The sequence below is a fragment of the Cavia porcellus genome, unplaced genomic scaffold (assembly GCF_034190915.1).
Source record: "Cavia porcellus strain 051 isolate PalLab524CR breed Dunkin Hartley unplaced genomic scaffold, mCavPor4.1 scaffold_38, whole genome shotgun sequence".
Taxonomy (NCBI): domain Eukaryota; kingdom Metazoa; phylum Chordata; class Mammalia; order Rodentia; family Caviidae; genus Cavia; species Cavia porcellus.
In genome coordinates, this window is record NW_026947521.1 from 6,894,539 (window position 1) to 6,922,513 (window position 27,975).

Genomic DNA, 27,975 nt, shown 5'->3' on the forward strand with positions numbered 1-27,975 from the left:
AGTGGAACCTTACAGTGCGCGACCTTTGGAGCCTGCCTTCTTCCCTCATCCCAACGCTTTTTAGATTCACCAGGTTCACCCAGATTGCCTAAAGAATCCAAAGTGTGGCATTTGGTGCTCTGGGCAGTGTTGCCTTCCAATTTGGGGTAACTGTGAATAGGCTAAAAAAATTTCACATACAGGACTGATATGAACAAAAATGTCTATCTCTCTACATAAACACTCAGCATGTGATCACTGGCTTATATGGTCAGAGTGGGTGGGTATCCTTTTACAATGGCATCCAGAAGCCTGAGCGGTCTTGTCCCTCTGACACTTTATGTACACTCCGCATCAACAACATCTGTTTTATCTCAGCCATCCTGAGTGTGACAGGCCACAGCCTCCACGAGTTCATCTGGTTTTGTTTCCCTGGTGTTTAGGAACATTTTTTTCCTTTTGCCTTTCTCTTTGGTGAAGTATCTTAACCGCATTTGAGCATTTTAAAAACTGAGCTGTAGTTTTCTTATTGCTGAATTTTCTAAAAAGTATTATTGATGTATAAACTATATATCACAATTCAGACATTTTATTGTGCATGATCCAATGTGATTTGGAAAGAACCATCATAGTCCAGGGTTAGGATACTTGAGCCACCTCCCAGGATAACTCCATACCCAGCTATACCAGCTACCTTTTGGGGGGTTCTTTATATATTCTGGATACAGGTCCTTGGTGAACAATGTGATTTGCCAAATTTTCCAAATGAAAGAAATTTTGCCAGGAGAATAAGCACTGCAGCCCAAGACAAAGAGATGCTGGGTGATATGTATGTCATAATTGTTCAGCTACCCAGCCCAGCCCCTGACACTGCCTACAGGGAAGTAGCAATTACGATTAGCGACACCGCCGGATAAGAAAGCTAAGTGTGTAACAAGCCACCCAGATCCCCACCCGTTTCCAGATGGAGACACTGAACCCAGATATCCCCCATCATCATCAGCCACATGCGTCCGCCGTGGGCGTGTCACTGGTCATTCCCTACACAATACGGGCTTTGGGCTCAGATTCCCACAGGACAGAAGGGATTGCTTTCTCTGTCATGAAAAACACCAGGTGAACTCTATTGTCCTGGCGGCAGGTGTTTTGGTTTAAAAGGTAAGTAGCCCTTCCGGGGTGCAGAAAGTTTTGCCCACTTGTGGGAACAGTGTCTATTTCCTCCCACAGACATTAGAAAGCCTTCAGGTGCCCGGAGACCCCAGGGTTGCAGACAGCAGCGAGCAGAGGGCACCTAGCAGGGTCACCGGGCGTCAGGTCTCTTCTGATTGCTTCAAGCCTACCATTAAGTTCTTTTTCTTTAGTTCTACTTCTTAGTAAAGAGCATTTCAAATATATTCTAAAGTGGAGAGAACGCTGGAACGTAGCCACCGTTCTGAGCTGGGGTCACCGCGTCACCACTGTGACTCCAGCCCAACTGCCCCTCCCTGAATATACGATTTAAAAATAAGCAGGAACCTGTGTCACCCCAAAGGACCACCACTGCTAAAGAGCATTACCCAGGGTCCCAGCCCGTGGGAGCCTTGCGGGACTCGGGGACACAGGGAACTTTGAGGGGGGTCGTCCGGGGGCACGCAGGAGGGGGAAGCTGGACCCCCGGAGAGCCCCGCCCACACCGCCAGTCCGCTTCAGCCCCGCCCACAGCGCCCACCGCAAGCCCCGCCCCCGCGCGCGCCCACGCCCCGCCCTCCCCAAGGCTGGCTGCGCCTGGGCTCCTGCTGTGCGCACCCGGGTGGAGCGCGGCGGGCCAGGCGGGTCCCCTCTGTCCGCACGATCCCCGCGTCCGCGCCATGGGCGTCCGCCCGTCGTCGTCGCCGCCGCCACAGCCCGCGTTGCTTCTGCTTCTGCTGCTGCTGCAGCCGCAGCCGCTGCCAGGTACCGCGAGGGCCAGGGACGCAGATTGGAACGCCGGGCTTGGGGTCCGGCGGGCGCACCCTCTTCCTTCCCGTCACTCCCCTCCCCAGGTCCCGACAGGGGAGCGGGCGTCTTGGATCTCCTTGGAACGGGACTGGGCCGCCTCTTCTTCCCGCCCACTTCACAGCTGGGGACTAAGGGGACTTGTCCCAACCCCTGGGGAGCAATGGTGGCCCCCTGCCCCCCCGCCCCGCCAGGTTTCGGGTGACCTGGGGTGTGTCAGAGTGGCTCGGAGTGGCCCTAGTGACCTAGGTGGCCCCAGAGTAGCCAGTGGACGCCAAGGGACGCAGGTCTGCGGGCGCTGTCCTCACCCTCGGTGCAGACCCCCGCAACAGAGCCTCTGCGCCCCCTCTTCCTGGGAGCGGGGTGGGAGTCACGAGCTAGCGAGCCCTGCAGGACCGTTCGCTCCTCGGGCCCCGTCGTCCCTTGGTCCCATCTGCTGAGAGGCGCAGCCCTGGCTGGGAACAAAGGGTCGCGGGCTCCTGAGGGAGGGCTCGGTCAGGTGACGTCGACAGCAGAGACTGGGCTCTGGCACTAGAGAGGCTGAAGGCTGAGCCGGTGCAGACCCAACGTGAACAAGGGCGCCCGGTCCCGAGCTTCAGTCTAGGCAGGGACCCGGGGTGACTTGGGTCGGTGGGATCCGTCAGTCTTTCCTTCCGACCCGGGAGCAGAGAGCACTACGCCCCCTGTGGTGACGCACTGCGAGGGTCGCCGAGGCGTACCAGGCCCGTGAGCTGGCGCTGGTGCAGCCCTCGAGGCAGGTGTGTTCGTGAACTACTTGACGGCCACCAAAGCTGGAGCTCGGCCAAACGCAGACTCGCCGAGCTCGCGCAGCTCCCGGGCGGCAGAATTCGTGTAGTGCTCCAGCGTCAGAACCTAGGCTGTTATTCTGAGCGCTCGCCTCCTGGCAGAATCAGGGGTCTCAGTTTCCCCGTCTGTAGCTTGAGGAGTGGAGATGCCCTTGAAGGAGAGGCAGGGAGCAGTCTCCTAGGGCTGACCCGGCTGCTTACCTCTCCAGTGGCCCGCGCCTCGGAGGCCGAGCACCGCCTATTCGAACACCTGTTCGAGGACTACAACGAAATCATCCGGCCCGTGGCTAACGTGTCCAAACCGGTCATCGTACAGTTCGAAGTGTCCATGTCCCAGCTAGTGAAAGTGGTGAGTGCGGGACTGGCTTCGGGCTCAGGGTCTCTCCTGGACCAACTTGGCCATGTGGGGCATCTGTCTGCTTCCGTCTCTCTCCAGGACGAAGTGAACCAGATTATGGAGACCAACCTGTGGCTCAAGCAGGTGAGCGGCTGCTCAGCAACTTCTGCCCCCTGGCGGCCACTGAGTGATGTGCTGGTGGGAATCAAATTGGGCCAAGCGCTGGGTGTCCTTGGGGGAGGGGGTACTGGAGGGGTTAGGGGTAAGGAGAGGTGGTGTCGCCCTCTACTCGGCAGTCATCTGCCCTCCCATCCCGGTCACAGATGGGCGGTCTGTGGCCGGGAAGCCCTCTCCACAGTCACGCTAGGACATGGGACAACTTGGCCTGGAGCCGTGGCCCCGGCTTCTTTCCTTAGAATCAGACTGTAGAGGTGGAGACTGGGACTCTGAATTTTCTTGTTCAACATAAGACCTCCACGTGTCTACCCTGGAAGGCTTCTGCCTCCAGAAACACAGTGACTCAAGCCTGCTGGTAAACTTTCCTCAGCTCCCACAGACTTGTCCCCAGGAGACCATCAAAGACAAGCCCTGTCTCCATCCTCCCATAATGCTCAGTGACATCCACCTCACCTCTGTCCCCTCCAGTGCTTTGCAGTCACTCCTTGTGGGCTCCTGGCTCTGCCTGGCTGGAGGGCCCCTTGCTATCAGGACCTGCTTGGGAACTTGGGCCCAGACCTGGTGCCGATGTCTGAGAGTGGCACCTGGCTCTAGAAGTGGCCAGAGAAAGCCTTGTAACAGTCCTGATTGCTGGGCTCCCGAGAGCAGGAGGGACCTGCAGGCTCAACCTCCTGCTGTCTGCTGTTGCAGCCGAAAGGTGGCCCAGTGATCTGCAATGGGGTGGGATGTGGCTGGGCTGGACCTCATACTGCCCTCACCCCCAGATCTGGAATGACTATAAGCTGAAGTGGAATCCCTTGGACTATGGCGGCGTGGAGTTCATGCGTGTGCCCACAGAGAAGATCTGGAAGCCCGACATTGTGCTGTACAACAAGTAAGGGGCCTGGGCCCACCCCTTCCTCAGTTCTCCCTGGAGGGCCTGGCTTATGAATGCATTCCACAGGCTTTTTGTGCATCTACTGTATACTGAGGCATGGAGATGCCCCTGAGCCAAAGAGCATGCCATGTACAGAATGGCTCCAGAGGGCATGACATATAAGACACCATTGAAATGACACTGAAATGGGTCTCAAAGGCCACTCAGGGTCTGGAGCACAGAGCTGGAGTTGGGCCACCCAGGGAGGGAGGGGAGTGTGAGAGACACCCAGGGTGACCTCACTGTGTGAGAGTCAAGGGTGAGGGTGGGGACGCCAATGCAGTACCTGTCACCCACTCTGTGTCAACAGATGGGATGAGGTGAGCAGCTCCCTCATCTCTTGGGAAGGAAGGCAGGTGAGGGAAGGGCAGAGCTGGGATCCTGAATCTTGGACCCTTGCTCCTAGCCGGTGGACCAGCAGTATGGTACCTGTACTTGGGATTCCTTCTCTGTGCTCTTCACTATCTTTTCTAAAGTTAATACACATCACATTATTTTATATTGTGCACATATGTGTATATAAGGTGAGATTAGAAAGAAGCTCTTTAAAAATCCAAGTGCCTGCATTTAAAATATTTTCTTCTGTATTCTTCATTGTGTGTCCTCCCCAGGCCCCACTCCCCTGTATTGGGGATTGAACCCAAGGCCTTCAAACATGGCTCTGCCCAGCCTTTTTTTCTTATTTTGAGACAGGGTCTTGTTAAATTGCTAAATTGTCCAGGCTGAGATTAAACATGCATTCCTCCTGCCTCAGCTTCTCAGAGTATTGTAAACCAAATATTGTAATCCCTTTTCCCATCCTTCTTGAAGTCTGGAAGTTTATATTTGTAATCCCATTGAAACATTATTAGAATCCCAGTAAGTTTCTAGGCTACCATCTCCAGTGCAACCCATGGTAAGAATAAGGAAACTAAGACATATTCATAGTTACAGACAGCCAAGGGATCATAAGTCTGATCCAGATGAGGATTCATGCGACAAAAGCCATGACCCAGTACCTCACCCAGAATCTATTAAATCAAGAAGGGAGTGACTTGAGGATGATGGGAATGGTGGGACAGTGAGAATGATGGGATTTATGTGATTCCATGAGCTGTGCTTAGCTAGGAGCCAGAAGGCACCTCTTCAGTGTGCAGAGAGAAGGCTTTGCAGAAAGACTAGTCTGCATAACTCAACTGAGGTAGCATTTAAATGTTTAGGAGGCTGTTGCTTCAGGTTCTGATATGTAAACTTTTGGGCCCTGGAAAGTCATAGCCTCTCATCTTGAAGAGCAAACCCAGCTGACATTCCTGGAGCTATGTGGCTCTGTCATCCCACTGTGCTCAATTGTTTACAGGGAAACATGAGGCGAGGAAATAGGAAATGGTCAACTGGCTTCAAAGTTTACACATCAGTACCTCAGCTATTTACATTGCTTAGAACCAACTGAAGGAAGAAGGAAATAGCTTAGCCAGCTCTGTATATATCAGTACATGGAGTTAGGGCCTGGTTTAAATAATGCAGATATCATTGTTCTGCATTCAAGGAGAGCTGTCCAAATGGTCTTCCAATTCAGAGTGCTGGGATTACAGGTATGTGCCACCACATCCAGCTTTTCCTTGTCTTAAAATATATATATACATCAGAGTGCTAGGATTACAGGTATGTGCCACCACATCCAGCTCTTCCTTGTCTTAAAATACATACACACACACACACACACACACACACACACACACACACACATACATGGAATTGGTGGGCCGGGGTGGCCCAGAAATGGAGGTTGTGATGGAAGGCCTGTCTTGGGAGTCCCTGCCCAGCCCACTCTCCACCTTGCAAAGCTGAGGACAACCCATAGTAGAAGATGGCCTCACTCTAGGTAGGTGGCAGAACCACTCCTGGGTAGTCTGGCCATCCTCCATGGCCTTCAGATCTTTCATTAGGCAAACAAATATTACCTGTGTTTACAGCCTGTGTTAGCTGGTTTTCCAGGTTTGGAAAGCATTTTCACCATGTTTTATCTCTAGGGTCATAATGTTTTAGCCATTAAAACCAGTTTGGGGCTGGAAATGGAGCTGAGTGCTTGTTTAGCATGTGTCAGACCTGGGTTTGGTCCCCAGAACTAAAAAAAAAAGAAATGACAAAACCCCACCTTTTAGCAAAACAGTTTATAGAGAATTAGCCCAGTCTAATTTTAATGAATAATAACATCCTGTGTTTAGATTTTATGCTGTGTCAGTATCATAGGTTCCCTCAGGTTTTCAGTTAGTATCCTAAGCTGTGATTTTTCCTAATTCCACCTTCGGTTCCCCAGAATATCCAAAATGGGATCTTTAATCACTCTGAAGACAGCCTGTGTTTTATGTATCTTTTCCCTGTGGAAGCACAGAATTTAGAAATGTTTCCTCTGTGCAGTTTGTATTTGTAACCAGGACACAAGATGCATTCAGCTGGGCTGCAGAATTTCCCTTTCATTGTGATTAGCATAGAAACCTCATGGTCTGAAGGCTCTGAGGGAACCGAGTGAAGGGTAGAGTTTCTAAGCTAGAATTCAACGCATGGGCAAAAACTTTAAACTTGTGGTTTGGGTTTTGTAGCTGTTTTCTGGGTGACAATCTTGGAGGAACAGCCGGAGGATATAGGATTTTAGCAATAATGAGAGATGTGGCCAAACACTTCAGATTGAATAGGGAAAGGACCAGGTAGCACAAGGAATTTCTCTGGAACTGAAAGCTGAAAAAAGATTGAGAAAACCACCCAGCCTAAAGCTTCTGTGTAGAACACACCCACCAGGTAGAGACCCCATATCCAGTTTTCTCCTGTACTATTTTATTTTCTGAAGTTTATTCTCTAATAGGGTTCTCAGAGTGTTCATGGATATACATTATACCCTCAATTCTAGCAAACTCAACTCAGTGTGCCTTTTTTATTTTATTTTTTAATGTTGTTATTATTATTATTATTGGAAAGAGGGAAAGTCTTGTAATTAGGCTGGCCTTGAACTCACTATGCAGTTTACCCTGCCCTCAAATTTCTGCCGCTCCTCCTTACCCTCAAGTGCTAGGATTACAGGCAAGGGCCACCATACCCAGCTTTCTTGTGGCCTTTTTAGGGACTGTTTTAGGCTGCTTGGTTAAGTATAAAATCCTCAGCTCCTGTTTTCCTCCAAAGAAAATCTTGTAAACTACTGCCTTGTCTTTTAGAATGAAGTGTTATGAGCTAATGCAAACTACATTTTCTTTCTGTTGTTAAGCAGGGTGACTCTTGAGAGAGAACAGGGACATCATTAACAAGCATGCCAGGACCCCAAATTTAAGCCAGACCTCCCTGGACAAATTAGAATGGGTAATCATCTTATTGTTCTTTTGCTTGGCTACTCAAAGCATTTTTCTTTGTCTCTAAATTTATTTACTTATTGTTTTGCTTACCTATTTATATATTTTTGAGATGAACTCTCACTATGTTGCCCAGGCTGGAGTTGAAGTTGTGAATTTAAGCAATCCTCCTGCCTCAGCCTCTGGAGAAATGGGATCTCAGGTGTGTGCCATCACTTCTTTTTCTTTTTTCTTTTTTAAATAAAACAACTTTATTGAACTAAAAATTTGCATACTGCGCAATGTACAAAATTAAAGTGTAAGGTTCGGTATATTTTTAGCTCCTTGACAGAGTTGTACATCTCCAACCACGATCAAACTTAGGTCATTTTTGTTATCTCAAATCAGAACACTCTACCCTCCACCCAGTTCCCTCAGAATCTCTGGACCATGAGATTTCTATGCCACTCAGAGTAAAGGGAAAATTGTGCAGCCCAGCTGAGTGCATCTCGTGTTCTCGTTACAAGTACAAATTGCACAGAGGAAACATTTCTAAATTCTGTGCTTCCTCAGGGAAAAGGTACATAAAACACCCTCTATCATCTCCCATCATTGAGCTACTCACTATCTTAATCAATTTTCCTATTCTGGAAATACAACTTTTTCAAAATAGAACATGCTCATAACAGTAATAAAGACCTGAACGTATCCAAAGAAATGTAAGTCTTGCAAAGTGAAACTAGAGTCCAACAACAAAAACATACTGAGACTATAATACCTTTATTTCCCCCTCTCTTACATCTTTCCTATTAAATTTTTCATTTAAGAGAAATCATACGATGTTCAAATTTGGTGTCTGGTTTACTTTATTTAACATTATTGTCTCAGGGTGCATCTACTCTCCTACAGCTATGGCAAGTTTATTTTTCTGAACTGCAGAGCAGGAGTTATTGTGCTTCGGTATCACATTTGCTTTGTCCATTTATCTGTAGATGGGCGTTTAGGCCAATTGCAATATTTAGCTATTATGAATTGGGCTGCTATAAACATAAGTACACATATCACTGTGGTGTGATGTTTTTAATTCTTTTGGGAGATACCCAAAAAGGGAATAGGCAAGTCAAGTGGCATCTTCATATTTAGTTTTCTGAGGAATCTCCACACTGATTTCCACAGTGCTTGTATCAGTTTACAGTCCCACCAACAATGAAGGAAGCTTCCTTTTTCCCCACAGCTTTTCCAGTATTTGTTATTGGTTGATTTCTTGATCAACTCATCCTGTAGATTGTCTTTTCATTTAGTTTGTGGCTTCCTTGGATGTGTGAAAGCTTTTTAGTTTAATGTGACCCCATATGTTGATCCTTGGTATTGTTTCTTGGTATTGCCTTTGCTTACACCTGTCTCTTCAAGAATTTTGCCTATTTTGTCTTCCACCAAATTAAATATTTCTGTTTTAACATTGAGATCATTTTGTACATTGCGTGGTGTGCAAAAATTTTTAGTTCAATAAAGTTGTTTTATTTAAAAAATAAAAAAGACAAAGAAGTGATGGCACACACCTGTGGTCCCATTTCTCCAGAGGCTGAGGCAGGAGGATTGCTTAAGTTCACAACTTCAATTCCAGCCTGGACAGTATAGTGGGAGTTCATCTTGAAAAGATATAAATAGATAAGCAAAACAATAACTAAATAAATTTAGAGACAAAGAAAAAATGGAATGTCTGCATGGAGGACCAGGTTTAACTAAAATGGAGATAATTGCTCTTTATTCAAGGAGAATCGTCCAGGTGGCTCTCCACATCCTAGTTCTGCTTTCATTGTGTCCCATACATTAAAGTATGTCACAGTGACATTACTAATTGTAGCAACTTTCTAATTTCTTCTTTAATTTCATCTGTCACCCATTGATTAAGAGGCTATTACTTAGCTTCCATGTGTTTGCATACTTTCTGTGATGTCTTTTTTGTCACTGATTTCTAGTCTCACTGCACCGTGGGCCAGTAATATATACGGGATAATCTCAGTTGTTTTGCGTTAACTTAAGCATGCTGCATGGGTTAGTATGTGGTCTATTTTTGGAAAAAGTCCCAAGTGATGCTGAAAAGAATGCGTATTCTGTTGTTGAGTGGAACGCTTTATAAATGTGTATTAAGTTTATTCAGAGGTTTGGTTCAGTACTGATATTTCTTTGTTGACTTTTCTGCCTAGCTGATCTTTCCCTTTGTAGTGGAGTATTGAGAGCCCCCATTAAAACTGTATTGTGTTCATCTGATTTTTCATATCTATTAGTGTTTGTTTTACGAAACCAGGTATGCTGGTATTTGGTGAGTATATGTTGATAGAGATAGTCCTCATTTATGACATAGCTATTTAATGACTGTTTTGACTGTTTAGGACTAGCAATGAGGTGTGCCATTTGGACTTATGATTCCACACTACTGAGCCTTATGATCTGCATTTGGACTTCCAGTGCAGGAATGTGAGTGGCAGTGTAGGCTTATTCTACAGTACAGTACTGTAACACTTGCTGATTGTGCTGTACGGCATAGTGCTGTAGTTTTATGTTCTGAAATACATTAGCATACTGCATGTAAGAGTTCTACAAATAAAGGTAAAATCATCACACTGGAGTTTCTTTTGACCGATTCTTTGTTCTGAATATTATAATGTACATACTTGTGACAGCAAGGAGTCACATATATATGACCACAGAAATATGAGGTTCAGATCCACACTGACAAAGAACCACACAATGATTTTTAGGAGATGAAAGAAAGTTTATTATAAAAGTACTGCAGATATAAGCATAGTCACATAATATGTTACCACATGAGGAGGCAGGAGACGGGCAAACACCAAAAATGAAGGGGAATTCTCTGGTGAAGGAGCTTACATGAGACAGCCTTCAGCAGATGAGATAATGCCATACTGCACCCAGTTTGTTAGTTTCTTAAGTACTGTGTTCAGACGAGAGTGACTGGGTGTCAACAGACCTGCATGGCTGAAAGGATTCGTTCCCTTCCTTGGCTAGAGCCTGGGAATGGTCAGGATGTTAACAGTATGCATCCTCAGGATTTCGCTTTCCTGCAGAAAGGCATGTAGCCAAGGTCATTTCAGCAAAAACCTGCAATTTGCAGAGTCTTGTTGTTTTTGAGGCTTTCTCTGAAAGTACTATAAACAGCTCCTCACTTAGCAACCTAGGTCACAGGACTAGAACTCAGTTGTTAAATGAGGAATATCCGTAATTGTTTACTTTCTGTGGAACTGTTCCCTTAACTGATACGTATTGACCTTCTCTGTCTCTTCTGATCAATCTTAGCTTGAAACCATTTTATTTGGAATTCATATAGCAATGCCTGCTTTTTTCTAGGTTCCTTTTGCATGAAGTATTCCTTTCCATTCTTTGATTTTTAATCTGTGAATATCTTTTTGAATTAAATGTTTTTTGTATATTGCATTATTGTAGAGTTTTGTTTCTTGACACATTCTGTCAGTCTATGTCTTGACTCAGAATTCAGACTACTCACACTGAGAATTATTACTAATTAGTTATACTAATAGTTATAACTAATTAGTTATGACTAATTCCTGCGTTGCATTGTTCTCCTGCTGCCAATTTTCTCATTTTTTCTACTTTGCTTAGCTGTTCATCCCATCAGGTATATCCATTCTTTTATCTTTTTCTTTTTTTAGTTTTTGGTACTGGGGATCGAACTTACAACCTCTCACTTGCCAAGCAGGCACTTATGCCGCTGAGCTAAATCCTCAGTTTCATTCTTTTTAATTATTGGCATTGTTGGCTTCAGTGTCTTTAAAATAGTCTTAAATTTTTTAGTAATGCTGATTTGGTGGTCATGACTTTCTTAAAGTTCTTCTCGTGAAAATACCTCACCTGTCTTATCAATTTTACTTTATTTATTTTTTGTTTGTCAACTTTAAAAGAGAGTTTGGCCAGATATATAAGCTGAGATTGGAAGTTGTTATCTTTAAGACTTGGAGCCTCTCTCACTGCAAGCACTTCTGATCTTCAAAATTTATGAAAAAATGGAAACAAAGCTTTTATAAATGGAGAGGGGAGGTGGGGTTGAAAGAAGGGGAGGGGAATAGGAAAAATAAAGGCTGTGTAAAGAAGTCTGCCCTGATCCTTATTGGTTTACCTCTATATGTGATATGTTCCTTTTCTGTAGCAGCTTTTAAAATTTTGTCCCTGTGATGGATTCTGAAATTTAAACTATAATGTGCCATGAAGAGATACTCTTGATCATAACTATTTGGGGTCCTATATGCCTCACTTATCTATATGTTTATTTCTTTCCCTGTATTTGGGATGTTGTCTTCCATTATTTCTGTGCACAGATTTTTTTATGCTATTTGTGTAATCTTCTGATTTTTCATTTATTCCAATATTGTTAGATTAGTATTCTTTCATCATTAGCAGTTTTGAATCCATTTTTCTTGCTCTTTTATGTTTTCAAAGTGTATTTGAGTACTTAGCATTTTCTTCTAGAGCTGAGATTCTGACCCTGCATTAGCTAGTTCTACTGCACATACTTTCGTATGATTTTTATCTTAGATTTCTTATTGAAACCTTTATGTGGACTCTAATCTTTGGTCGGCTGGTCATTCATGTTTTATATTGTTTTGTTTAGCTCATCTAGTTTTTTAATAGTGTTTTCTGAAAGCTCCTACACCTTTTTAGTTGTTATTTCCATTATCTGTTTAGTTGTACCTTCTCTTATCCCACTGAGTACTTCTGTGAGGTTTTCTAACCTCCTCTGTTATCCTTTCAGTAAATTCGGGTGCATAGCTTATCATTTTCTGCCCTTTAATAGCCCCTGGCTTGGTTTCAGGGGAATTGAGGGTTTTGCAAGGCATTTTGTTAACTTTTTCTTCTCACTTGTCTATTGTTTTTGTTTATGCTTGTTTTACTTTGTGCTCGGGTTTGTGAATGGTTGGAGTCTTAAGAATTTTGTTACCAGTATAGACCGCTCTTTAGTTGCTTTTTTCACTAATGTACTTTGGGCATGATTAGCTATAATCCTTTGCCACAGCCTCAGGATCCACCAGCCTTGATTTGAGAAGTTAGGAAGCGGTGTAATTAGCCCAGCATTCAGGTTCTCCAGGGACAAGCTCTAGTGCTGTATTTGTAATGCCACAAAGGTAATCTGAGAATTGGTTTACAGAAAGATAGCAACAAGTATGTGACCCTATTAATATCAAGCATCAGCTACAGTAGTATTGCCTGAGATAAATTAGATGTTAATAAACCCAAAGCCCCAATTACATATCACCCAGAATCCTCGAGAAGTCAGAGATTGTGATTAAACCTTAATGCACTCAGTTATGGACTTACAGCTAATATGTACTAAATGCAACAACTATATCTTCACTAATGTTAGAAAACAACTCATCAGTAATTTTGCAGAGTTAAGTATGAAAAGATTAACAATGTCTTTTAGTTACATTATCAAAATACAGGGTTTAGAGGTGGATAATACACAGAAAAACTTTAAAACCTTAACCTCTGTGATATAAGGAGAGAAAAGTCATACAAGGCATCTTACTGGGGAGTAGAAGGCCGTAGAACTCAATAAAAGTAAGACAAAAACTTAAAACAAAGAAACTAAAAGAAAAGGGGAAGAAAAAGAATTATAGAGAAATAAAGAAATACTTAAAAGGAGAACAATTAGAAGGAGAGGAAAAGATACAGAAGTAAAAGAGAGTGGAAGCCAGGCAGGGGACAAAGGAATGTGACCCAGGCCCCAGGAAACTGCTGAAGAGGGAAGACAAAGAAGAGAAAGAGAAAAAAAAGAGAGAACAAAAATTTTAAAACAAAAAGGGGAGAGAGCCCAACGAATTTAAGAAAAAATTAACACGAATTTTTCTGTGACTTCAAATGTGTGGTTATCTTCCCAGGTGCAGTCTCAGGGCGAATGCCAATGAGTGTCACCACTTTCACTGGGAGACAAAGAAGGGTGCCTAAGCTCTTTTCTGTAGGACACAGTCACAAAGAGCAGACGGTGGACGGAGGAGCACGGTGGGAGCTGGGGAGTACTGGCCCCAGCGCTTTCACGTTCAAGCAGACCCTGGCCTCTGGTCGTGGGAGTGGAGCTTGGTCCTTCAGCTTTAAACACCCTGATTGCCTCTTGCCGGCCTGCCCACAGCTCCCTGATCACGGTTGTCTCCCATGGCTGACCTTCACCCAGCCCCATGGGATAAAGCTGAGAGTCCTGACATAAAGCCAGCCTGCAGCTGCTCCAAGTCGGGTTCACCCTGCGCCCTCCCTGGCACGTGTCCCAGCACTCACGTCAGCAGGCGGGGCAGGTGCCTGGGCTGGAGTCTTTCAACAAGTGCTGCTGCTCCTGCCTGCGTGGCATCTGCTGTCCCTGGCTGTGTTGTAAGTTAGAAGCCAGAGAGAAAGTGAAATGACCTTTTTCTGCACTGTTCTGTCTCTTCAATTTTTCCACGGGCCACAACCTTCCTGTCAGATTCTTCCTGGGTCCCAGGACTCTACCTCCCCCCTTTCCTTCCCCAAGTTACGATTTTTCAGATGAATTCCAAATCCCGGAAAGGCTGATCTCTTGCTTCTCCTCCTTCCCCACCCAGCATCTTCCAGGAAGTCCTCCTTTGTCTTAGAGTCCAGCTGTGAGCCGGCAGGTACTGCGTGCCTATGATCCCAGCTGTTCAGGAGGCTGAGGTAGGAAGCCAGCATGGGCTACATGGTTCAGACATAAAAAATTTTGAAATAAAAATTGAAAGTACAAAGAGGGCTGGGGATACAGCTCAATGGCAGAGTGATCGTCTAGCAGGCTCATTTATGAGGCCCTGGGTTCCATCCCCAAAGAGCAGGTCTAATTGTTCATTGTAGTCATGCAGATAGTAAGTGTTTTAATCCAGGCAACGTTTTTAATTACAGTTTTTAAGATTCATTCTATTGCAGTAACTTGATTTCCTTCCCCAGACTCTTATTTTTTTGAGACAGAGTCTCACTGTGTAGCCTGGTTGGCCCTGAGCTCTCAGAGCTCCTCCTGCCTCAGCCTCCTAAGTGCTGGATTTACCAGTTTCAAAGTTCCATTTTGATATGTCAGAATTTCTTCGTATGTATTTCCCATACGTGCTGTTCTCTCAAATGGTTTGTTTCTATTTGATGTCTCTCCGTCCCCCCTCCCCCTCTCCCTCCCTCCCTCTCTCTGTCACTGTGCTTTCCATGGTGTGAGCTTATTTCATCTAGTTTACTCTGTATTTCCAAAATGAGTTCTTTGGGAGTGGTGGCACATGCTGTCATCCCAGCACTTGGCACTAGTCCAGGGTTTTTTGAGACTGTGTCTAAAAAGAACTAAAAATAAATAATAATAAATGAGTTTTTCTTCCTTTTCCCAATTCTTTCTAAGTTTCATCAGTTCTTTTTCCATCTTGTCCTTTAGCCAGGTTGTTTCTTGCCTTTCTATTTCTGATATGTGGTGGTCTTTCAGTTTCTGGACTCCTCAGTTGGCTCTAGCTGATCTGGCCACACGGGATTCTCATGGGCTTCTCCTTTCTTTCTTTTCCTAGTCTGTGGGGTTGGGATATAGCTCAGCGGCACACAGTGCCTGCCTGGTGAGTGTGAGGTTATGAGTGTGATCCCTGGTACCAGAAAATAACAAAAACAAAACCAAAAAAAAAAAAACCAATTGAACCTTTTTATAGTCCATGTTTGAGATCCATAAGGACTGCATGCCGTGTGGAGCTGGTGCATGGACAGAACACAACTGAGTTCATTTTCATCCCCTTCCCTCACTCACCCCTCTGTCTCTTGATCCCATTTCCTCTTGAGGAAGATCTGTGTCCTGCTTCTTGTTATCTTGTATTTTGCTCTGTCTTTATATTTGCATTTCTCATATAAGAGAAGGCATGTGATGTGGTCAGTTCCCTCTGCTTTGTGGCCACTGTGTGGGTGCCCCATCCGCTGCCACCTGGTTATACATTTGTAGATTTTCTCGCTTGGCACATTTGTAAACAGATGGCTTTGTTATGCTTTAGGGTGGCTGGTGGGCGGCTCTTGTTCTGCTGCTCCTCCATGGCTGCTGGCCCTGAGCCCCCCGCTGGACACCAATATCCCTGTCCCCTCAACCTTCTTTCGTCCCCTCTCATTTTACCCCAGTCCATTTTGGTTCCTACCACCCGCAGCTCTGCTCTCTCTGCTCAAGCCCCCTGTCTTCCTGGGAGGATGTGGACGGCTACAGCCAAGACCCTTGCAAGCCTCATACGGGCTCCTCAGTGTTCATCACCCACAAGTTGGCCCCTGGGGCCTCTGTTCCACTGTCTCCTGGTCGAGGGCTCAAGGTAGGGCAGGGTCCCCTTCTCTGAGGGTGGCCACCTCTTGGAGATTTCTGAGCTGGAGCCCATAGGACCTGGGAGCCCCCATGTTCTTCCTTCAGCCACTTCCACCAAGCGGCCGACCGTGTGGGTCCCCTCGGCCCATGGCGGCCTGGTCCCACGTCTTCTGTGGCTCGGGGCCACTCTGAGCCTAACTTCACTGAGTCAGTGAGCTTGGCTGTCCTCATGGTCCTACTTTTTAGAGGGAATTTGGAGAGGCTTTTAAAACTCCCCATCTTAATCTTTCTCCGACCCTCACCCACTGAGGCCTTAGTCTTCCTGTGCTGAGGTGGTGCCTCAGCTAATCACATGCATGTGCCTGCCTTTTCCTTTCTTAACTACCGCACAGAGCGTGGCGGGAAGTTGGCCCAGGGCCCTCCTGTTTCTGCCTTCCTCCCTCCCTCTCCCTTCCTCTCCTCCTCCTTCCTTTCTTCCTCCTCCCTCCCTTCTCCCCCCCCCCCCGTCTTAATTAATTACTTTTCACTCTCATTGTTGAAACAAAATACCTGACACCCTAAAGTTAGGGAAGGGAAGGTTTATTTCTTACAGGTTGGAGGTTTTAGTCCACTCTTAGTTGTCTCCAGGGCCTGAGGGGCAGCAGTTCATGGCAGCCACAAACAGCACGCGTGAACAGCAAAAGACAGGAACACCAATCTCCCCCCCATTACACTGTATGCTGGCTCCACCCCTGGGCGGATGTAGCACTCCTAACACCAATCTGAGCGCTAGACAATGAACAAATGCTAGATTTGGCTGCATCCATAATTGTATATGAGGCTTGGGGCAGGGATCTGAACATAAACCATAACACCATCCATTACTGACAGGCGCTCACCCAGGGTGGAGCTGGAGCTGTGGCTTCCCCTATCCCCAGATGAGTCCTCATGTTCCCTGTCTCCTGAGGACACAGATGTGACTATTGGTATTGCCCTGGGCCTTCTGCTCTGAGAGGCCTCAGGCAGGGGCTCCTGTGGGCAGTGACCAATGACCAGGCGCCTGGAAAGCCAGTGGAGATACACTGTCGTGCAGCAGCCTGCTCAGGGTTTGTCTTCAGCATACACATGTTTTGGTGGCTCCTTGCTTGGGGGTCCAGGTTCTGAATGACCAAGGTTCTGCCCACAAACTCTGTGGACGTTGAGTGAAGGATTCCCTCATTCCTTCTTCAGTGCAATGCAAGGATTGGACCAGGGCTGGGGCAGCAAGGCACCTGTGGAGGCCCAGAGTTGAGCATCTTGGATTTTGTCATCAACCTCTGTTGTAGGTCTTCAGCTCTGCCCCTGCCACTCCAGATGACGCTTGGCAGTGGCTCTGATCCAGGGCAAAGGCATTCTGAGGAAATGGGAGTGCCTGGGGCCATGGTTTGCTGCCCCTGGACCGGAACCTGGGCCCAAACCCATCACTCTGTGACTTTGTAGCTCAGGAGGCTTCTGCTTGGCCCAGCCCCATGGGCTCCTCAGTGGCTGGACAAGGCTGGGCCCATGTGGAGGCTGCCTGGGCCCCCAACCCTAGGCTACCACCCCTCAGCACTTCTCCTGCTGAAGCCAGGGCTGCTGCAGGCTGCAGGGGGATAGTGTTGGGATCCAGCATCCTAGCAGGGCGTCAGCTGGCTGGAGCAGGGATGGGGTGGGGGGTGGGATGGCCTGGGCCCTGAAACTCAGGAGTAAGGAGTAAGACTCAAGTCTGCCTACCTAGGACAGGGAGAGGGGGCAGGGAAGAGGGCGGGGAATAACAGAAGGATGCTCAGGGGATGCTCCTCACTTCCCGCAGGTCCCCTTCAGGTGCCTCTGCCAGGCACAGAGGGCCCTGTGAGGGGCACCAGGCTGCAGTGCACTGAGAACCATGGCATGCACCTCCTAATGGGGGAAGCAGCTGGTGTGTGCCGAGGCTGAGGTGGCTGAAAGGAGGGGAGAAGCAGCAAGAGACAGAAGGGCGATGGTGAACCCAGCCAGCCAGGCTCAGGGCCAAGGACTGCTGTCCCGCTAGTGCCACTTGGTCTCATGCACACTTTGAGCGCCTCGTGGAAGAGACCAAAGGAGCCAGTGACAAAGTCCAGACCCACAGGGGCAGCGGGTGAGGAAGGTCCACAGAGGCTGCCTAACTACCTGCCTCCAGGACAATGCCTTTCACCTGGCTTGTTAGTCGTTAAAGGGAGAAATGCTGCTTGGCCTGCGAGAGTCTGAGTACCAGCTACTGCTGTGTTAGGAGATGACCGGTGACATCCTGAGGCCTGGGTGAACACTGTGGCCAAATGTGCTGGGGGGCATCTGGACACCAGGAAATGGGGCTGGGACCAGGTGGCACTTGGCACTCTTACCCCACACTGTTGCTAATCATTGCCACTTCCTCGAGGGCAGCCTAAGGGGCTGGGTGCCCACAGGGTACAAGGATGAGGTACATGGCACTGACCCCCTCTTTGTCTCATAGCGCAGTTGGGGATTTCCAGGTGGACGACAAGACCAAAGCCCTCCTCAAGTACACAGGGGAGGTGACATGGATCCCTCCGGCCATTTTCAAGAGCTCCTGCAAGATTGACGTCACTTACTTCCCATTCGATTACCAAAACTGCACCATGAAGTTCGGGTCCTGGTCCTACGACAAGGCTAAAATCGACCTGGTCCTAATCGGCTCCTCCATGAACCTCAAGGACTATTGGGAGAGCGGTGAGTGGGCCATCATCAAGGCCCCGGGCTACAAGCACGACATCAAGTATAACTGCTGCGAGGAGATCTACACGGACATCACCTACTCCCTCTACATCCGGCGCCTGCCGCTCTTCTACACCATCAACCTCATCATCCCCTGCCTGCTCATCTCCTTCCTCACGGTCCTCGTCTTCTACCTGCCGTCGGATTGTGGCGAGAAAGTGACGCTGTGCATCTCAGTGCTGCTGTCCCTCACCGTCTTCCTGCTGGTCATCACCGAGACCATCCCGTCCACCTCGCTGGTCATCCCGCTCATAGGCGAATACCTGCTGTTCACCATGATCTTCGTCACTTTGTCCATCGTCATCACAGTCTTCGTGCTCAACGTGCACTACCGGACGCCGACCACGCACACGATGCCCGCGTGGGTGAAGACCGTCTTCCTGGACCTGCTGCCTCGGGTCATGTTCATGACCAGGCCGGCGGGTGGCGAGGGCCCTGCTGTGAACCCCAGGCCCCTCTATGGTGCTGAGCTCTCGAACTTGAACTGCTTCAGCCACGTGGAGTCCAAAGGTTGCAAGGAAGGCTACCCCTGCCAGGAGGGGACATGCGGCTACTGCCACCACCGCAGGGTAAAGATCTCCAACTTCAGTGCCAACCTCACAAGGAGCTCCAGTTCCGAGTCCGTTGATGCAGTACTGTCCCTCTCGGCTCTATCACCAGAAATCAAAGAGGCCATCCAGAGTGTCAAGTACATTGCCGAAAACATGAAAGCACAGAATGAAGCCAAAGAGGTAAGGACCTGGTCTCTTATCTTTATCACACACTCAGTCATTTAACAAATATCTGTGGGTTCCTGCGTGGCAAGGTATAGGGTGTGAGTTAGGAAATCAGGCTCTGGAGTCAGTGGCCTGTGTTCAGATAGTCCTGTGTCGTGGAAGGCATTGGGGACCTCACCAGTCCAAGTCTGTGTCTCCTCTGTAAGACAAGGCCACCAAGTTTGGGAGTCCACGGTGCCTGTGTGGGACACCTGATGCTGCGAGCACAGGGTAGGGACTCAAGGATAAAGGGCAGGTGTCAGCTCCATCTGGTGAGCGTTAACCAGCTGGCTCGGCTTTTCTTTCTGTTTTCTGTGTGTACATGGAGAAAGCACCTGCCCCTAGGTGCACAGCTCACTAGATTTTCATGTCATGTGGATGCGTGACCCAGACAAAGACACAGACTGCTTCTAATGTCCCCAGAAGTTCCCTATGCTGTTTCTCAGTCACCTCCCTCCCCTCAGTGGCCTCCCCCTGGATTGTTCTGGTGACTGACTTTTCCTCTTGAACGTCACATGCGTGGAATCACAGGATAGAAACTCTGTCCTGACTCCTTTCATTCAGACAGTATCTTTTTTTTTATTATTGGTACGGGGGACCAAATTCATGACCACCTGCTTGCAAGGCAGGTGCTTATGCCACTGAGCTAAATCCCCAGCCCTTTTTTTTTTTAAAGCAGCACAGTATTTTTGAGGTCTGTCCTTATTAGTGTTCATTTTTGGATATTTTTGTTTCATTTTGTTGTTTTGTGGTTTTTTTTTGGGGGGGGGGAGGTTGGGATTTGAGATAGGGTCTCACTTATGTAGTTCAGGCTGGCCTTGAACTTAAAGATCCTCCTGCCTCAACCTCCCAAGTCCTGGGATTATAGGTGTCTGCCACCATGCCTGGTGGCTCTTTTTATGGTTGTTGACCATATAGATGTCTTCTTTTGTGAAATAGCTATCCATAATCTTTTACCTATTTTAAAAACTTGAGTGACCTCAGGTATTTTCTCTAAAAGTGATATGCCAGAACATGAAGATACATGTTCCCTTCTTTCTATTTTTTAAAACAGGATCTTGCTGAGTTACTAAGTTGCCGGGCTAGCCTCAGACTTACACAGTTGCCATCTCCGGCCTCAGCCTCCCAGAGCGCTGAGATGACAGGCTGGCAGCCCCAGAACACTGGCTCAGCCATTCTCTTTTTAAGCTAATTACTGTGGTCTGAGGCCGTTTGTCTCCTCTTTGGCTGATGTATTCACTCACTCGGGACTGCTGAGCAGTGACTTATTAGATACACGGCCTGCACTTACCGCTGTGCGAGGGTCCTGTTGCTGCCTTCGTACCCCATGTGTTCTCTCACCTGTTTCCTCTCTTGGCCTCAGTTCTTACCGTGTATGGAAGGCTTGAGTTTGCACTGAACAGGACACATGCAAGCCCTGTGCTCTCTCCTGTCCCGTCAGAGCTCCTTGCTGACCACACCGCAGGTCCCCTAACAGGTCCTGGTCCCCTCCACCCGCTCTTCTTACCCTCAGCTTCCTTTCTCATGGCTGTCAGCCACATGGGTGCTTCTGGAATGTTAGTTCTGGATTTTTGTGAATGTACTTTTAGTTTTGTGGTTCACTTTTAAAAATTAGTACATGTTTGCATTGCATGCATTTTATAGTCATCGGGGAACTGGTACATGGACATAACCCAGCTTTTTAAAAATCCTCTGCCCCTACCCTTTTCATTGTTATTGTTGATCTCAGGTCATGTTTATCACAGGTAATGTCCACATTCACAGAGGTTTTTAGGATCCTGTATGCAATTCTTTTAAGTGTGCAGTGATCTTTACTATACTGAGCCTTCTCAAATATCTTGTAGAGCTCAGATTTATTTTTCTTTGTCTTGTTCTATCTTCTCAAAACCATGTATGGGTAAACCTTCTGAGGCCTAGCGGGCTTAATCTATGGGCTGTCCCCTTTGTGTGCACGTGTGTGTATGTGTGTGATACTGGGGTTTGAACCCAGGGCTTTTCCACTGAACTGCATCTCTGGCCATTTTTTACTTCTTATTCTGAGGCAGCATCTTGCTAAGTCACCAAGTTGCCCAAGCTGGGTTCAAACTTACGACCCTCCTGCCTCAGCCTTGCAGAGACCTGAGGTTAGGGTGTGCACACTACACCACACACTTAAGGGTGCCTTTAGCTGAGTATAAATGCTAGTCCTGGAGTTCTTTTCCTTAAGTACCTAAAAAATAACATCTGTAATACCCATGGGCACTGACTCTTTTGGAAAAGTTTTAAGTTAATCTGAGTGTTGCACCTTTGTAATACTAGATGCCCCTAGCAGTTTCTATTTGTAGAGACATCCGGTGACATCAAGCAGAACAAGCACTGAGTGGGCATGGTGTTCCCATGAGCTGTTTCCCATGGAGGGCTCCTCTTCACCTGTGCCAGGTTATTTCTGTACTGATTGCTTCCCACCCTTTCCTTCTCAAGTCCCAAGCTTCCAGTGTGCAGCGCCCACCCCCATGCTGTCCCATACTCCTCCTTCCTCTCCTCCCTCTCCTCCCCGGCCAGCATCCGCCGGCCCCAACCCCTCCTCTCCTGAGTTCGTCACAGCTTTTCTATTTCCTGCACCCAGTTTCACACTTGTCCTTTCTCGTACCTTTCACACTGTGGCTTTTCTCTAAAAGTGCTTGCTCCTCCTTTGCATTTCTAGATTCTCCAACTTCTGAGGACAGCATATTTAAATCCTTGGTCTATGCACTCCGAATTTTATCAGCCAGGTGTGGCTGTGGGGCTGCACAGGGTTGAGGTCGCCTGAGCCACATCCTGGGCTCGGTTACCAACACGCTGCCTCTTCTACTTGTGGCCTTGTCTCTGCACAGACATTTGGCTTCCCCCAGCCCCTCCTGACCAGACTGACGCTCATTCTTGTCTTGGGGGAGGTGTGCTTTGGGCTCTATGTCCCTGGCTGGAGTAGCTGGGAAAGGAGCTCCAGCAAAGCATGCCCCTCCACAGGAACCCCTCAGGGGCTGTGGCTCCCAGTCCCTTAGCCACGAAAGCACTGTCCCCTCTTGCTTCTGGGTGGTGTCCAGGGCCTGGCTGGGCCTGATTACCTCTGTGCCCAGCACCCTCCACCTGACAGCATTAGTTCCTAGGTTTGCAGAGGTCGCCACTGGCCCTGTGCTTTACGGGCGAATGATTAGTCTCAGCCCCTTGTGTATGCGTGCGCATGTGCAGTGCTTTGGACCGAACCCAGGGCAACTCTACCACTGAGCCACATCTCAAGCCCTTTTCACTTTTTGTGACAGAATCTTACTGTTTAAACTTGCCCTCCTCCTGCCTCAGCCTCCTAGGGGGCTGGGATTATAGGTGTGGGTCAGCATGCCAGGTTCCCCAGCTTTCTTCCCTGGGCTAAACCTTGTGAGCTGCTGTTGGAGGCAGTGATAGAACCTATTGATTTTAAAAATGACCTGTTTGGTAAGGACTCTGCTGAAAGCACACGGAGGCAGCCACTGTTCTAATCCCCATTTTACAGCAGCAGAATTTGAGGCCGAGGAAAGGAATAGATTCGCATTTGGAATGGACTCACATTTCAGCTGGGAAGGGGCAGAGCTGAGAGGCTAGTCAGTTTGTCTCCAGGTCTCTTTCCAGCCTCCGCTTCAGACCTTTAGTCTGCAGAGCGTGGGTGGGAATCAGAGTCCCACTAAGTAGATTTGGGTTCTGAGGAGATCAAATCAAATAACGAGGCAAATAGGGCATGGCAATTCCTACTTTCCCTATGACTTCCTGGTGTCACGGAGAGGACACAGGTGCACAGGGCCAGAATGGTGAAACAGAACCCACATCTCCCACAATTACAGGCTGCCTCTTTATTATATGATTACTGCTTCAGAATCAGTTGATTCATGGGTTCTGGCTCTCAATTATTGGCTTCTCAGTTGTCTGGGAGATTAATTGCCATATAATTCTCCTTCCTGTTGCAAGCCTAATCAAAGCGGTATTAGGTGCAATTAGTCTTGCTCTTTCTTCTACCTTTTACCTCATTGTGGCAGTGATTTCCGGTGTTTGAGCTGCTTAGTAACTCAGTCTTCTGCGGTGCAGAAGAGGGGACAGCAGGCTGGGCACAGGCGAGTTTCACTCTGGACAGGCGTGAAAGGGAAATTACTACCCGAAACTGGGAAACAACAAGAACTCTCAAACAATGGCAGATGATGGTGGCTTACATTAGCCATTTCATCAAAGGTCCCAAGTCCTTCCATAGAAGTGTAAGTAACTGGCTTTACCAACTTTACAGAATTGGAGTTCCATTTAGGAAAAAACAGGTTATATCGTCAGCTTGGAGGTGCACAATTGTAATCCTAGCACTTGGGAGGCTGAGGCGGGAGGGCTGCTACGGGTTTGAGGTCAGCCTGAACTACAGAGCAAGACCCTGTCTCAACCCACCTACCTCCCCAAAAAAGAAAAAATAGGTGGTACATATATTAAATTTCTGATTTGAAACAGAAAAAATTTTTTACAGTTATTTCTGAACTACAAAAGCAAGACTGGAGAATAGATTTCAGACCACACCAATTGGAAAAAAAAGACTTTTTTTTTTTTTTTTTGTCTTTTTCCTTTTTATTGGTACCAGGGACCGAACTCATGACTGCCTGCTTTCAAGGCAGGCACTTATGCTGCTGAGCTAAACCCCCAGCCCTGAAAAAAAGACTTTTTGTACATTGTAGGTAAAAAGGCTTTTCCTACATTACACTAACCATTTAATACTTAAAAGGTATTCACTTTACCTTTCCCATCATGCTTTGTTTTCTCGCTTATGGTCTTTCTTTCTTTCTTTTTTTCAGATTCAGGACGACTGGAAGTATGTCGCCATGGTGATTGACCGCATCTTTCTGTGGGTCTTCATCCTGGTGTGTATTCTGGGGACAGCAGGGTTGTTTCTGCAACCGTTGATGGTCAGGGATGATGTGTGAGCCTGGCGTGGGGTTTGTCTGTGGCTGTCCTGTGGGGGGAGGGCGGGTTTCTTAACAGTGACACACTTGATTACATGTACCAGCTTTGTTTTGCCATTTCAATGCTTATTTTCCAGTTACCTTACTTTTTGGCAAAAATAACCATTCAAGAAAAATGCTAAGAATACTTACTATAAGTAAATGAACATTTAACTAGTCTTTGTGGTAAGGGAAGTGTCAAAATGTAACTGATTAGTGTGCTATAAACATGTCACATGTTCCTTTTTTAGTGGTTGAATACTAATTGGAGAGAAAATCTTGCCGTTCAGAAATGTGAAGTTAAGGGTTTCGCGGTGGTTCTTTTTCGGCCCATAGTCTCCTTGAAGTCTGTGTATTCCAGCGGAGTTCCCATCTCCACCATGTCATTTCTTACTGTGCATTTCTTCTTCTTTACTGCCTTTCCAGAGTCTCAGGGTCACACCTCCAAGTCACCTGTTTATACTAAGTCACACATTCACTCACTGTAAATGAACTGTCCTGCTTTCTTGGGGGACATGTCACAAAATGCCACCAACACCCAGGAGACAGAAATTTGTTCCAGTTTTGAGAGCCTGGGATGCCCGACATAAAGCATCAGCAGGCCTTGGTGTGTGGGGAGGCGCTTTTCCTCAGCAGATGCCCTCCGGCTGTGTCTCTGGGTGTCTTATAAAGGTACTGATCTCATCATGGGAGCATGACCTTGTGACCCAGGGGTCTCCCAAAGGCGCCACCTCTATCACACTGAGTATTAGACTTTAACATAGGAATTTCAGAAGACACATTCAGACAGTATGAGCTTCTGGAGCAGGTGTCCCAACATCGGCACTGCCAACATTCTAGGTCCGGTAACTGCGTTGGGGGTGGGGATGGAGCTGCCCCCTGTGCACTGTAGGACAGTGAGCAGCACCATGGCCTCTGCCCTTAGAAGCCAATGACACGCCCCTCCCGTGCCCCTCCCTCGCCAGCCTCCATGACCAGAATGCCTCTGCATACTGCTAAATGTCACCTTGGGGGCACAAATGACCTTGGCTGAGAAGCACTGTCATTTAGTTACAGTTTCTAAACATACCATATTTCTAAATCTGAATATCCTGACAAATGATCAGAGACCATTTCAATCTTCTCACTAGTTACTATGTTTTTCCTATACAAAAATAAAAACTGACAATTGTAGCCCACTGTGACTTATATTTCTGTAAGTCAGAAGGCAGAGTTCTATAACATTTACTAGTATACAAAAATGTTTACCAGTAATGATGTTTAAACAGTAAAAGATTCAAATATATACAAGCTAAGATGGAGTCCGGTTTGACAAATATTTGCTTGAGCTATTAGTGAGCTTTCTGTCACAGTGATAAAGTACATACTTGAGCTAATCAATGATTACATAGTCACCTAGAGGTAAGAACAAGGGAGGGAGGCTCCAAACCATGCCCTGGAGAAAAGCAGCCCCTGAGGTGTGGAATAAAAACAAAGTCTGACACAGGAGGATAAATGGAAACTCAATGGACCAAAATCCAGTGTCAAAGGAGTTTGTAAAAAGCCAGGCCACTCTGAGATCATGGTGCCTCAGAAACCACGGATCTGGTGTACTTTCTGAACAGAACCCAATTGCACAAGAGATAACAGCAGGGATCAACAAGGGGGACTGTATAGAATTAAGAGGCTTCACAGCAAAGGAAACAACACAGTGAAGAGGCAAACTACAAAATGGGGGAAAACTTGCCAGCTACTTCTCAGAAAACTAATATCTAAAATGCTACCCCCTCAAAATTAGACCCCTAAAATAAAAGATCCAGGTCAAATAACCACCAAGTAAAATGAATATGTGCACCTCTTGTATAATGAATATACAAGTGGTCAATAAATGCATGATATAATCGTCAGTACCACTGGCCACTGGATAAATGCAGATTAAAACAACTTCAGAAAGCGTGGCTACTATAAATAAATCAAATAACAAATGCTAGGGAAGCTGCAGGGAAAAGGGAGCCCTATTGTTGGTAGAATTATAAATTAATACAACCATGTGGGATTCCTCAGAAAACTAAAACTAGTAATTGCATTTGACCCAGGTATTCCCCTCTAGGTATTTTACCAAAAGAGTTAAAGACATCACGGTGATCCATTCATACCCATATTTATAGGAGAACAACTCATAAGAGCACAGTCTTGGAAGAGGTCTATATGTCCCTCTACCAATGAATAGAAAAGAAAATATATTTATACATAATGAAGTACTACTCTGCCATAAAGAAAGATAAAGGAGCCATTTGTGGCAAATGGAGAGATCTTGGCACCATAATGTTAAGTAAAGCAAATCAGACACACAGGCTTAAATATTTGATGGCTTCTCTCAGATGAAAAATGCAAAGTATAAATAATTTTAAAGAGCAAAGTAAAGGATGGATAATGGGACTCAAGGAGACATCTTTTGCAAGTGGGAAAGAGAGTAGAGTTGGAGGGAAAAGGAAAGAGAAAAAGAATCACAATGTGTTATGTACATGTACCAACTCCCCATGATGAATGTAATCACTGTGCACTGCAAATGTGTACTAATAAAAAATTAATGGAAAAAAGGTTAATTTGGCTCCCAGTTCTATTCCTGGTCCACTGCCTGTTATGGGGTAGCACATCCTGTTCAGCTCATGGGTGCCAGGAGACAGAAAGTGCTGGTTGCCAGTGCTTCATTACAGGCGTACCCTAAAGGCCTCATTCTCCACAGGCCCCACCTCCCAAGACTGCCACGGGCTGCTGGCCAAGCCTTCCATGCATGGGCTTTCAGGGGACACTTACCCAAACCACAGTATCCCATCCCTGGCCCCCAAAGGCTCATGTCCATCTCATAACACAAAATGTATTTAGTCCTCCTCCTGAAGTCTTAACTGTTCCAGGATTGCTTAAAAGTCCAAATCCAAAGTTTCCTTCAAGACTCAAGGCAAACTCAGCTGTGAGGTCCTTTGAAAATCAAAAAGAAAGTTACCATGCCAAGATCTACCCAGGGTCAGCATTCTTATTCCAAAAGGGAGAAGAGAGGCACAGAAAAAGGGTCAGACTGAAGCTCCTCAGGGCAAATATGGTCTCCATGTCTACCACCCAAGGCCCACAGTAAAAATGTAGGCTCTGAAGGACCTGGGTAGCCGGGCCCCTATGGCTTTGCTGGCTGCAGCCTGTACTCCCCTGCAGCACTGGCCTCAGTCTCATAGGTTCATGCGTCACTTCTCAGGGGCTCTTGCAGGCACTGACCCTGCCATACACATCACTAGACATGCTGTCTTTTATAATCGTGGTGGAAGCAACCATGACCCTACAGCCCTTGCATTCTGCATCCATGCCTGCAAAACCAGCATCACACAGATGACAGGAAGGTCCCCCAGCATGAGCTGTGTAGGGGTCCTCTTGAACTCCACTGCAGTGGAGTGGAGCGGCTCGATTGCTACATACAGGAAATGAATCCCAGAAAGACAATTCCCTAGTTGGCTCTGCAGAAGGAGGACTTCCTGGGGAACATCCTCTTTTCTCTATGGAGTCTTTGACATGAGCTTGTACCTTTCTACTTTTAAGCCTGTGGTAGGTGAGGTCTTGCTCATTCTTGAAATTCCCCCAAGGCATTTTTCCTCTTGTCTTGGTGCAAGATATGTTGGCTTTTTTAAAAAATGGTATCAATCTCTTTAAGAACTGTATCTTCTTTGGCAGCACCTTTATTTGTTTATTTTAT

At 46.8% G+C, this 27,975-nt stretch overlaps 1 protein-coding gene across 1 annotated transcript; it reads left to right on the forward strand.

Annotated features, from left to right (window-relative positions):
- The first annotated feature begins 1,721 nt into the window (after positions 1-1,721).
- Chrna3 (cholinergic receptor nicotinic alpha 3 subunit) lies at positions 1,722-26,842 on the forward strand. Its single transcript, XM_003463596.5, has 6 exons — positions 1,722-1,911; positions 2,969-3,108; positions 3,196-3,240; positions 4,038-4,147; positions 18,264-19,275; positions 24,111-26,842. Exons 1-6 carry the CDS (start codon positions 1,827-1,829, stop codon positions 24,237-24,239), a joined length of 1,521 nt encoding a protein of 506 aa, XP_003463644.1. The 5' UTR covers positions 1,722-1,826; the 3' UTR covers positions 24,240-26,842.
- Positions 26,843-27,975: the final 1,133 nt, after the last annotated feature.

Bases quoted from the DNA above. Each gene is read 5' to 3' on its own strand.
- Chrna3 (XM_003463596.5), top strand. From the start codon at position 1,827: ATGGGCGTCCGCCCGTCGTCGTCGCCGCCGCCACAGCCCGCGTTGCTT. The intron at 1,912-2,968 runs GTACCGCGAGGG...TTACCTCTCCAG, and splicing joins GCAGCCGCAGCCGCTGCCAG to TGGCCCGCGCCTCGGAGGCC. The intron at 3,109-3,195 runs GTGAGTGCGGGA...GTCTCTCTCCAG, and splicing joins TGTCCCAGCTAGTGAAAGTG to GACGAAGTGAACCAGATTAT.